General features: G+C 39.0%; 1 protein-coding gene across 8 annotated transcripts in view; it reads left to right on the plus strand.

Moving 5' to 3' along the window:
- Positions 1-11,653, plus strand: part of AMPH (amphiphysin) — a 135,053-nt gene that overhangs the window by 104,901 nt on the left and 18,499 nt on the right. For 3 of the 8 annotated variants that reach the window (XM_017727065.1, XM_017727063.1, XM_017727064.1), the window contains 7 exons: positions 470-577; positions 3,253-3,276; positions 4,556-4,579; positions 4,868-6,649; positions 7,220-7,252; positions 8,671-8,721; positions 10,802-10,927. In XM_017727065.1, coding sequence (XP_017582554.1) covers positions 470-577; positions 3,253-3,276; positions 4,556-4,579; positions 4,868-6,649; positions 7,220-7,252; positions 8,671-8,721; positions 10,802-10,927 — 2,148 coding nt within the window. The remainder of the gene's footprint in view (positions 1-469; positions 578-3,252; positions 3,277-4,555; positions 4,580-4,867; positions 6,650-7,219; positions 7,253-8,670; positions 8,722-10,801; positions 10,928-11,653) is intronic. The other 5 variants (XM_017727068.1, XM_017727067.1, XM_017727061.1 and 2 more) reach the window with 3 other exon arrangements.

Here is an 11,653-nt window from a genome sequence, read left to right on the forward strand (position 1 = left end):
CACAACTTTAAGTGGCTTAAAGAATTGTCCATATTCAAACTGGCCATCTGATAGGTTCTGTCACAGAGGAAGCTGTAAGCACCTCTTTGCAAGAACATCACTTCTGGGACTATGCTTTGCTAACCTATGACAGTAGTTTTTAACTCCCATGTCTGTCTCAAAGCACTTTAAAAGGGCCTTCACAGTCAAGTGGTGTACACTCGACACTTTTTTGAAAGGGCTGTGACTGTTAGGCCTAAAAAGGCAAAGCTGTACTACAGAGAAACGAAAGACATCATAAGAGCAAATCTCATAAAAGTAAAACTTACACTAAAGCTCAAGAAAATCTTCAGAGCTTCCACCCTTCTTGTGTACACCACAGCTAGTAAATCTGTGGTTTGCTTTCTTTTCTTGACCATTTTAATATTTTACTACCCGGGGCAGCTTTTAAAAGATAAGTTTTGCAAGAGTTATATTTCTCTTCCAACAGAATGAAGTACCTGAAGCTAAGAAAGAAGAGTCTTTACTGGATTTGGACTTCGACCCTTTCAAGCCAGAAGCTGTATCAACAGGAGTTAGTCATTCACCCATGTCTCAGGTACCTCTTTGCCTTGACATAGGCAAGGCATTTGAATGCAGTGTATTGTGTTTGGTAGAAAAGGTTTGCCTCATGTATTAATGAGAAGTGTCTGAAAAACTTTATCTTCCTGAGAAGCACTAGTTAGCCTTCTATCTTCCCCCTCAGTAACCCTGTACTTGATGATGTACGGAAGGAGAGGAAATTGTCACATGGTAAAATGAGATGTCTGCTGATGAGAATGGTTGCTGGTACCTTGGCCTTGACTTTAGCATGCTGTTACTTTCCATCTTTAGAATAACTCTTAGTGTAAACAATATTATTCTCCAGTGCTTGTTTTTCTGACAACTTTTCTGACCTGACTGATTCTGGAAAGATGCCTTAGGGGACCTAGGTCTCATGGAGTCAGCATGCAATTGCTTTAATGTGATGGAGTTTCTGTACCAAGCAGTGATCTGAGTGGTTTTGCTGTTAATCTGCTTTAGACCTAACCTCAAGGAAAATTAGAGTATGGAATAGGGTGTTTTCTTGTAGAATATTGTGTTATTGAAATTCTACATTCAGTAGTAATATTTGTAATGGTAGTTTTTTGCAGCAATATGAGAAAAAAAGAAAGATGAAATTTTTTTTAAAAAAGAAAAGGCTGATATATTAAGTTGCTGATATTCATTGACTTTTCCTACAGGACATGCTATCTTAAAATCCAGAATTCACCCTCACTACCCAGAGGGCAGGTAGCCAAGTAGGGAACATCTCCTGGCCAGCATATCTGTATCCCTGTCTTGTACACAAAGAAGCAGTGTTAATACACTATTAGCATGATCTATTATTCCTGTGCTATCATTAATCTACCTGTGCTATTATTAATCTGGCTTGTTCTGTGAGACATGAGAAGACTAATCAGTTGTTTAGAAATGCAGCACTGGGAAAGGAGTGAGAAGACAAGAAGCTTTAAGGCTGAGATGGTCCTGATTTTCTGCTGATCTCATCCTCAGTTAATTAACTTCATATTTGGTGTGAAGTCTTAGTTACGTAATGAGATCTGTAGTGATTTCTGACAGGATATGTGCTGTCAGAAAAACGATCCATTGTCAGCACTCTGAACATTAGCTGAAATTTCTCATTGAGATTTGCTACGAGAAGTGTTTCATTGTAGCAGAAGCTTTGTGCATTTTACTTGTTATGTTTTTCCCCCCTCTAAACAGAGAAAAGGAAGGGGAAAGCAAATGAAATTCCATAGCATTCAGCAGTGACAGAAAACACTAAATGTGACTTTGCTAACTACGTTCAGCTTGTTTTGTAATAATGCTGATTAGAGCAGTGGGATAATTAAACAAAAGATACTTAATTTTTATGACAGAACACATTTGTTCTGACATCATATTGTACAGGTTGTAGAAAAGTTTATTACTTCAGTGAAAAACAGTTATTTTATATTCAACTATAACATGAAATACAGAATATAATTCTGTGTAGAAAAGTACATTGTAACTTTTCATCTAGGAGCATAGGAAGCATTCACTGAGCACCTTTACTCACTCCTTTCATCTTTCCACACAACAAAGGCATATGAGAAAGGATGGTCCGCATGTACAAGAGCATGTGGGTGAGTCAGAACACCATGTTTTTAGAAGGGAAGACAGCCCTGCAGTCTGGGTCTTGGTCTCACTGGAGTTGACAGGGTCATTACTATGGCAGTATAGAGAGTATGAGGCTGTGGCTGCAGTCTTTGGAGAGCCCTGTGCTTGCAGGGAGATTAAGAAGAGAGCCTTAAGTGGTATTTCTATATGTGTATAGTTTTTGCCTCAGTCACGGATATTTTCCATTCAGCAAACAGTTGAACAGGAGCAGTCATCTGTGCATGATGCCTTGGGAGCCCTGGCATGACTTCTCTATTGGTAATTTAATTAATTACCTCCCTTCACTGCTTTGCCACAGTGATCCAACCACAGTAAGTGAGCCCTGGTCTGTCCTTCCTCAACTGCTCTTCTGTTTCTATGGCTGCATTAGAAGGGACCTTTCTAAACCCGCCTGGTTCTCTTCTCTTTTGATACGAAGCAGCAGAGTTCTGTCTCACGTGGTGGGCTATAAACATTTGGCATGAAGTCTGCTGCTTTTCTTTCATCTGTCTGTTAAGCTCTTCTGTTGAGAGGTCACTAGCATTTATTAACAGACTGGACAAGAAAAAGAAAATATTGGTCAACTTTGTTATTTCCTTTCCCAAAAAGTATGCCATTTTCCTTTCTAGTGTCAGTATTGCAAGGGAACCCACTTAGCGAATAGCGGCATCATTTTTAACTGGCTAGAAAACCCCACCTTTGTAAGCTCTTTAAAGCTGACACTTTGCAGAGGCTCTGACACCTGTTGAAAGTCACTCAGTCAGCAGCTCAGAATCTGACCATTGCTCATGCACACAGCAATGTGAGTTTGCTGGAAAGCAGCAACTACTTTGAAGTGGGAAATATCACAATGCATTGCATACTGCCCATCCTTTATAACCAAAAGTATTATGCAGATACATACACAGACACACACACGCACACACGTGCTAATATATAAAATACGTATGTACTATAAACATGCATATAAATAAGTGCTCTCTTCTTAGTTAATGGACATTGTTATGTAGCATGTTGGACATACAGTACAGGAATGGTGTTTTTCTGACAAGCTATTTTTTCCACTGCTTTTTTCAGACATTGCCATGGGATCTATGGACGGTAAGCCTGACATACATAATTGTATTTCTGTGCCTTTGATTTTGTAACAACTTAAATTCAGATTTACAGTTCTTTTACCAAAAGCCAAGGTAAAGGATTTACAGATCATGACAAACTCTTTCAAGTATTTGAAGCCACTGGGTGTCTTTTAAAACTAACAACAACAAAAAATAATCTCTGTATCTTAGCCTAGAAAATCTAAATGATGTCAGAAATCTAGGCTAAGATTCACAATCACTACAGCTAAGTGTGTTGCTTTTAATATGCTCAAAGTACAGCTATTAGAAGGTAATAATGGATGTAAGTCACTTGTTTTAAATACCTGAAGGTGTAGTTCCTTAGGACTTTAACCCAATGGACAACCATTTTCTCAAAATTATGAGTAAAGACAGAATTTAGCTTGTCTTTGTGGGCATACAGTGAACTGGAATTACTCACAAAAGAAACTGCTACTGTAGGAAACTGCATGAATCCTTCCTTCTTCCTCCTGGTGCCAAATCAGATAAAATGATCTGCAGGAAGAAAACAACCCATTTTTGTGAGCTTTCTTTTGATTGTATGTAATGGAGTTAGCTGGGTTGACTTAACATGGAGCCTGGTATGTTCATGTTTGACTTTTTCTAGCTTCAGCCAGCACAGAAATCTGTGAATGCTTGCCATGTATTCAGATTTGCAGCACTGTTTTGTGAACACATTCCATATGGGATGTATATTAAATGCTTATCTCTTTATATTGAGTGAGGTTAAATAAAGCTTGATAAAAACAGTCATGTATGTAGGCTAGCCAAAATTTCAAGGCTGCAAATATCTAAACCAGGTAAAATAACCCAGAAATGTTGAGAATGTATTGCTCTAAACTTAGATTAGATTGCTTTATCAATGCCTTCTTTTTGCACAGTTTTATTTATAGCTTTTTAATGTTATGTATGTATTCTATATTATAATTATTTTTGTCTTTGCTCTGTTTTTTTTAAATGCTAGTGTACTTCGTAGCTAAATGTTTGAAATAAAAATGTCAGTGACTCAGAGGGGAAAGCAAGAGGTGATAAATAGTCAGCATACATGAAGAACTTTTTTTATAATGTAATTCAGAGGCTTAAAATTCACAGGCCTGGAATTAGTCTTGGGTGGAGAGGCAGGAAAAGCCCCACCACTCCTTCCCCACCCTGATCTGGTAACTGCAGCTGGTTAGAGAACTGCTAATTAATGAACTGGTGCTGTATCAAAGTACATCATGTTGTTCTTTTCTGTTTTATGTGTATGACCTCCTTCTATACAGACAAGCAGTGAATTGGTGCAGCCGGTAAGCAAACCTACCCCCAAAATTGAGACCACTCTAGGGACTTCTTTAATCGCTGTGGTGTAATAGATAGTTTTCTGGTTTTGTGTATCAGTGCTGCTCTTTTGCATTACAATTTATTGCTTTCAGATGTTGCAAACCACATAGCTTTTCCTTAAATGGCTTAACTTAGTCACTTCATTCTTTAGATTAAAATTGCTCTTACAAAATATAAATTTTGTGTTTTCTCATCAAGTCCGCCTTTATCTTTTTCATCTTGTGTTTTTTCTTTGCTTTTCTGTCTGCTTAAAGCCTGATTCTTCAAAAAGTCTTTCCCTGTGTAACCTGATCATGGAGGAAACCCCAAACAGTGGGTCATCAGAAGATACTAACAGATCTCAAACTGATCTAGGTTCACTCAACTGGGGCCTAGATGTTAGCGCACTCAGTATCAGCCAGGAAATTACTGCAGGCAGTTCTTTGCTTTTCCCCAGGGCAGAGCAAACCTCAAGCGAATCCACGGGTACTCTGCCTGCTAGTGTTTGGCCTGCAGTAAGTGAGCAGGAGGATGCTGCACCAGGGTCAGCTTCTGTAAGCGAAAACCAGAGGACTTCACTGGAGGACCAGTTGGATGCCAAAAATGTCGTGTGGGAAGATGTGGTGACCAATCAGCCTTTAGAGAACGTAACCAGTTTTGAGACACCCATCCTGGGAACTGATAGCTTGTTGGATGAACCCCTCCCATGTGATGTGCAAAAGGCAGAGGAAGAGCATGAGGAAGACGAGTGGGCAGGTGTCAAGCCAAGTGAAAAGGTAGAGACTGGAGCTAACTACGAGGAGGTAGAAGGTACAGAGGAACTGGAAGAGCAAGGTTGTGAAACCAAAGGAAACAGTGAGGCAGAATTTCATAAGGATTTAGCAAAATCACATCTTGAAATTTTAGTCAGCACAGAGGTAGAAAATTTACATGAGTTTGAAGATAATTATGGGGATACTGGGAGAGCTAGTGGTGCTAACCTAGAAACCTCTACAGAAGAAGAATTCAAACGGGTCGATGTCATTGAGCAGACAGATAGAGAAATACCATCATTGAGCACAGGGCTGGGAAGTGGGGACAAAATAGTGGAGTACAACTGTAAGACTGTAGAAAGCACTGGTGCTGAACCTGAGACAGTCCTTGGTATCTGGGATGAGGACCATGAAAATACATCTGAGGGTGCCTTGGACCAAACTGACAGTGGTATTGGCCAGAGTACCTCCGTGGAATGTATAAATATGAGGGCACATGTTGACCTAGAGATAACTGACCACACAGGAAAGTACCCTCCAGATACTGGAAGTGATCTGTGTGATGCTGAATTATTCAATGCAGAAGAGTCTGGTAAAGGAACTGAAGATAATAGCATCAGCCACCTCCCAAATGGTAGTACTGGTACTAAAGGTCAAGCTGCTGCTGAAAAACAGTGGACATTGCTGCCCAAGGCAGCCAATTCTGCTAGCAAAAGCTGTGATAATCCTTGCCTAGATAATGCAGATGACGAAGTGACAGGTAGGACAGCAACAGCAGTCACTGAAGTGATTAGCAGTGGTGTTCCTGCAGCCTTGGAAACAGAGCCCTGGCTGGCAAACTGGGATCCAACAGTTACTAATGATTCCTGGGGTTTTTCTAGTCTGTCAGATAGCCAAGCCAATGGAATGGATAACTGGCCCTTTTTCCCCAAGCAGCAAAACTCAGAGGAAGGTAACATGGAAAATGTTTGGTTAGGCATTAGTAATAAATGGTCTACAGAAGACCTAGGAGCTACTGATAACAGCTGGGGAGAAGTAGGTGCAAGCACAAGCCACATAATTCAGGAAACACCAGTAAAACAAGGTTTGCCTGGGGAGCAGGCAGGCATTAGCAATCCTGGACCGAGCAAGGAGATAGCTAGACCCTTGTCTCTGTTTCAAATGGGAAATTCCAGAAATGCTAGCACCGAGAGTTCAACTAGTCCTAAAGACAATGAGACCAACAACTCAGATTTATCTGAAGATGAAATTGCTAACCGGAGATATGGATTGTTGTACCAGGAAATTGAGGCTGATAAAGAAGAGGTACCTACCCCAGTGTGTAGCCTAGTCTAGACAAAGAGTTCCTTAGGCCATGCATAACCTTGTTGTTTTAAAGCATTCCGTTTGTGTGTTTCCTATTGCCCTTCCTAAGCCCATTCTATTCTTTTTTTGAAAAATTGCCATTCAACTCTTAATAGTGTGGTGCCCTTCAGCCCTTCAAGCAGGCTGACAAAAATGCATTTCAGAATGGTGAATGAAGTGTTGAACTGTGAAGACACACTGTGTCTGGCAGCTTTTGTGTTTTATCTGTAGATCTTTAAATGCACCTGGTCTTTTTTTAATTATTGGTTTTTAAAAATATTTAAGGTACACTGCTTTTTCTTTTTGTCATTTTCTTTAAGCCTGTGATGTCTGTTATCAAATAGCACTGTTGTCAAATTTCTTGCTGCCTTACCCTCCATTTTATTATTTTTTTCTCTCTCTTTTTTTTTCTTATTTTCCTTTTTTTTTAATGTCTGGCCTACATTTTTATTTTGCAAATAAAAATGTTTTGACTCATGTTCGGTTTTAGTAAACAAATGATAATTTATTCTGATCTTCACTTCTATTTAGGCATCCACCATAGCATTTAATGGATTTGCACAGGTAAGAAATAAACAGGTTTTGAGATCATTTATTTTCTGTGCTATTAGGAAGGCATTAGAACTGGCTGTACAAGTTCAGGAAATCTGTTCTATAGGCAAGCTGCATAGCAACATCATACTGTGTCAAATCCAGACCCTGTCTGTTGTCAGAAATTCTTGGATGCTGCTAGAAATATTCTGATACTCTTAGGAGTCTTGGCCTGACTGAGTCTAATAGCAAAAAATCTGACTACCTTACTGGGACAGCTGTTTCCTCCTAAAATGGCTGGTCTAGTTTTTTTATTGTGCTCTTTTGTGAATTATTTTTCTCAAAATCCCAAAATCCTATAAAGCAGGTTTTCAGTTTCAGTAACTCTGTGTGTAAATACATAGTGAGTTTTATTTTTTTCTTCATCTTTATTTTCAGTTAAGATATATTTTACTCTCAAAGTTTAACCAAAATTATTTATTTGCTGTGGTGCTGATGGTGAGTCTGTGGTACGCATCACAGAGATACAGCACATAAAGACACCGTGTTTATGCTTTCAAATTCCAGGGCTGTGTCAAGATCCCAAATTTCAGGTGCATAACCTGGGGCCTCATTATTTTCCAGCATTCTCTTAGAGACTGGCTCAACCACAGCACAGCCTGTACACCAAATTTTAAAACTGCCCCAAAAGGCTCAGCTTATACAGGGATGGAAATGAGTCTTCCAATGATTAACAATTCTGCTCCAGGACATTTAGTTTAGTAAAGGATCCAGACGGAAGAGGAAAAGCACAAGGCTCTAATAATTAAGGCAAAATGTTTGTCTGGGGAAAATAAATATTTGCTGTCTCCTCTGTGGTAGGAAAATAATTTGGCCCAGCAATATCTTGCAAATTAATTGGTTCTGAATGAGTGAGATGTTGGAAAACACCTCAATTTTTCTACTTTCTTAATGCAGGTAAAATTTTGTATTTGTAATTACTGTAGTTATTATTCAAATAAAAGCCTATGATCAAGAAGAAAGTAGCTTAGAGCTACTCTCCAGGAGGGCATACTCTCCAGGCACAGCCTTGTGCAGTCTGCAAAAAGGATTCAGAGTTCCACAACTTTGAAGTCCATTGCACCTTAAACAAAGTCCCTGTGAATCACATGTATTTAGTGAAGGGTGTGAATCATACGTTTTCACTACCTTTAGGGAAGTGAAAAATTTTCTTGGTCTAGAAACATTGAATATAAAATTGGAAAAGTAATGTTTTTAATATTAATAGTACTCAGATAATCTAAATAAATATTAAAAATAATTTTTAGTTAAGTTGTATTTGCCATCTTATTCTATGTCAATGTACTTAGTGACTTTACCTGAATAAACCATTAAAAAATCAGGTCTTTGATGGATACCTGCAAATATCATGTCCCAAATATTTTTGCATTGTTTTTCATTTCTGTATCTAGGATATCTCTGCATTTTCAGTGCAATCAAATGAGAATATAACAGACTCTTTGGTAAGTGGTGGCTTTTGCTTCCTTTTTAAATGTCTTGCCAAAAAGGGTACAATTTTTCCTTTGTGCAAAGATATTTTCACTTTTTTTGTGTTTTCCATCCTTTAAATCACACCACCTTATGCAATTCTTCCACCTGGAAGAGCTGGTGGGTGATATCATTGTAGTTGTAAATCCATACTCACTGAAACAATCTTCCACAAGGATAGCACAGAGCAAAAGAAAAGAAAACCAGAATATTGTAAGGTATGTTCATTTTATAAAGGTGTAGTCAAAGAGTTCGTTTATTGCATTTAAGAAATTACTAGAATGAGTACTATGGTCCAGTGTACAGCACTTACATGATAGTATGTGATGGCTGTTACATATCTCCAAAATTGCTGTAATTTTATCTACCCACCACATATTAATAGTAGGCACAGTCTACTTTTAAGGAGGGGACAATCTTTTTGGAAGTGATCCTACCTGGGCAGTTTCTTAGCTCCTCTTACAGTCTTTGCTTAGCCTGTGGCAAGGATGAGAATAACAGCATTGCTGGATGAGTGCTATAGTTACTTAATAGCAGCAAGGTGATATTTAATGTTATTTAATGTGGTGTTTGTGTTCATGATCATTACTGAATATTGTGAGGGTGTTTTTACTTGTAGCTGCAATGTGGTAACTTGTCTGATGTATGCTTTTCAACAAGTGACTTGAAGCACATTATAGCAATCTGCTTTATGTTACTTGTGATTTTAAGTCTGAAAGAATCTTCCAGCTTTAAACCTCAGGAAACTCATTAGTCCTCTTACCTGGGATAAATCTACTTTGTGTTTCTCATTTCAGTCCTATTTCTTCTTATGAAATTCTCTAGAGGTGTCATTAATACACTGCACAGAGAGATTTTTGCACAGTATGGTATAATATACCGTGAGTGAGCGCTTCTTAATGCTGTGCCAAATCCTGAAGGTCTTGCATAGGAAAACTTCTCTGTACCTCATTAAAAATCAGCCTGCTTAAGGAATATATGAGCAAAGAATTGAGAGGCTATGGGGGTTATTTTCCTGAAAAATATCAGGAGAAGGTCTTAGTATCTTAAAGAATTTCATAGAAGCTGTCTCTTCATCAAGGAGATACCACATTCTAGCCAGCAGCCTGTTATCAACTGCAAAGCAATTGCTTTTGAGCTTCATATTATGCTGAGCAATTTGTTCATGACAAATTAATCTGTTGGGGTTATTCTATCTGGTTGAGTCAGCCATCTTTATAACTTCAGTATGCTGAGCACAGCTTGGGGCTCTCCCCTTGTTATGTGCATGTATTTGCAGAGTAATGTCTCCATTGGAGATCACACTTCTGCTGTGAGCTATTTTGCCACAAGACTGAACATGTTGCAGGGCTGGTGATATTTCATAGATCCTTTTGTTGGAAAACAAGCTGAGGCCAGAATTTAAAATTCAGATTTTAAAAAATCAGATTTTAAAAAAATCCCAATAGTGAGTTGATAAATGGATGCCTTGTAGGTGATAGAGAGCTCAAGAGAGAATGCATTTTAGTAAGAAACCAGGGATGATTGCTAGAATTCATTGCTAGAATTCAATCAGTCAGTTTGTCTTTTTCATATAAAAACTGTTTGAATCTCACTCTCTGCTCATTGCTTCTTACCCTCACTGGAGAAGGGACTCTATTGTCTGCAAACAGACAGAACCAGGGAGGAGGAGGTAATTTTTAAAACTCGTATTTGAAGACCAGTGTTGGTACGCATGGGTGCCAATTTCAATTTCTGGCCTTGCCAGCAGTTTCTGGAGCACTTTTGAGCAGACTGAGTGCTTTCCCCCCTGCTTCCATTACCTTTCAGTGTAGCTCAGGAAGCTATGATTTCTTTCCTTGTGAGGAAGGCATGTAGGACTGGCTCATCTTACATATAGAACATGGATGATGAATATGCCCTTTACATGCTGTATTTTACTGGGGACAAAGCCTGGCAAGACTGAGTCTGAAGCAACACTGTGTCAGGCACAGTTCCCTTTCTCCCTCTTCCTCCCCAACATCATATACTCCTCAACAATTTTTCCACTATCTACTTAAAAATGAATAACAAAAGACTGAGGCTGAAGAAGCTCCACCTGGGGAACCTAAGGTTGAGGAAACCCCTGCTGTTGCTGCTGCTGCTGCTGTGGAAAAGGAGGCCATCCCTGCTGAGCCTGCCAAGCCAGCAGAGCAGGCTGTGGTGAGTGCCACCTTTTGTTATGGTGAATGTGCTTGCTGCATTTCAGCAGCCATCCTTTCCACTGTCATCCTCCATGGCTAGTTTTCCCAGTGCCTGGCTGTGTCACAGCATGCCTCTCTAGCACATGTCCTCCTTTCAGCCCTAAACTGTCATTCCTCTTACATTTGGCATTTTAGACTGAAGTTTCGCTGAGTGGTTGTGGTTTCACAGGTTGTAGTTGTAAATCCATACTCACTGAAGCAATCTTTCACAAGGATAGCACAGAGCAAAAGAAAAGAAAACCAGAATATTGTAAGGTATGTTCATTTTATAAAGGTGTAGTCAAAGAGTTTATTGCATTTAAGAAATTACTAGAATGAGTACTATGGTCCAGTGTCTGGTGCCAGATGAACTTCAGAAGGGGAAAGAATTTATGCCATTTTTAAATGACATTATTAGCAGTTTTCTCATTTCATTTCAAGCACTAAGCCAATGTACATCTTGTATTGTCCTTACTAGAGCATGAAAATTACAGAAAAAAGTTATTGTAATATGTCTACAAGGCTCACAGTTTTAGAAGCTTTGTGAGCCAACGAGAGAACACCGAACACCAGTTTGAAGACTTTTTACATGTCAGCACTCAGGAAATGAAGGAGAAGAAGTTACAGCTCTGCATGAAGAATAAAGCAGGGCATCCAATATCGCTATAAATTAGTAGGTCTGAGACAGTAGGCATGGGGGTTTTCC

This window comes from Corvus brachyrhynchos, unplaced genomic scaffold (assembly GCF_000691975.1).
Source record: "Corvus brachyrhynchos isolate BGI_N302 unplaced genomic scaffold, ASM69197v1 scaffold1002, whole genome shotgun sequence".
NCBI classification, from domain to species: domain Eukaryota; kingdom Metazoa; phylum Chordata; class Aves; order Passeriformes; family Corvidae; genus Corvus; species Corvus brachyrhynchos.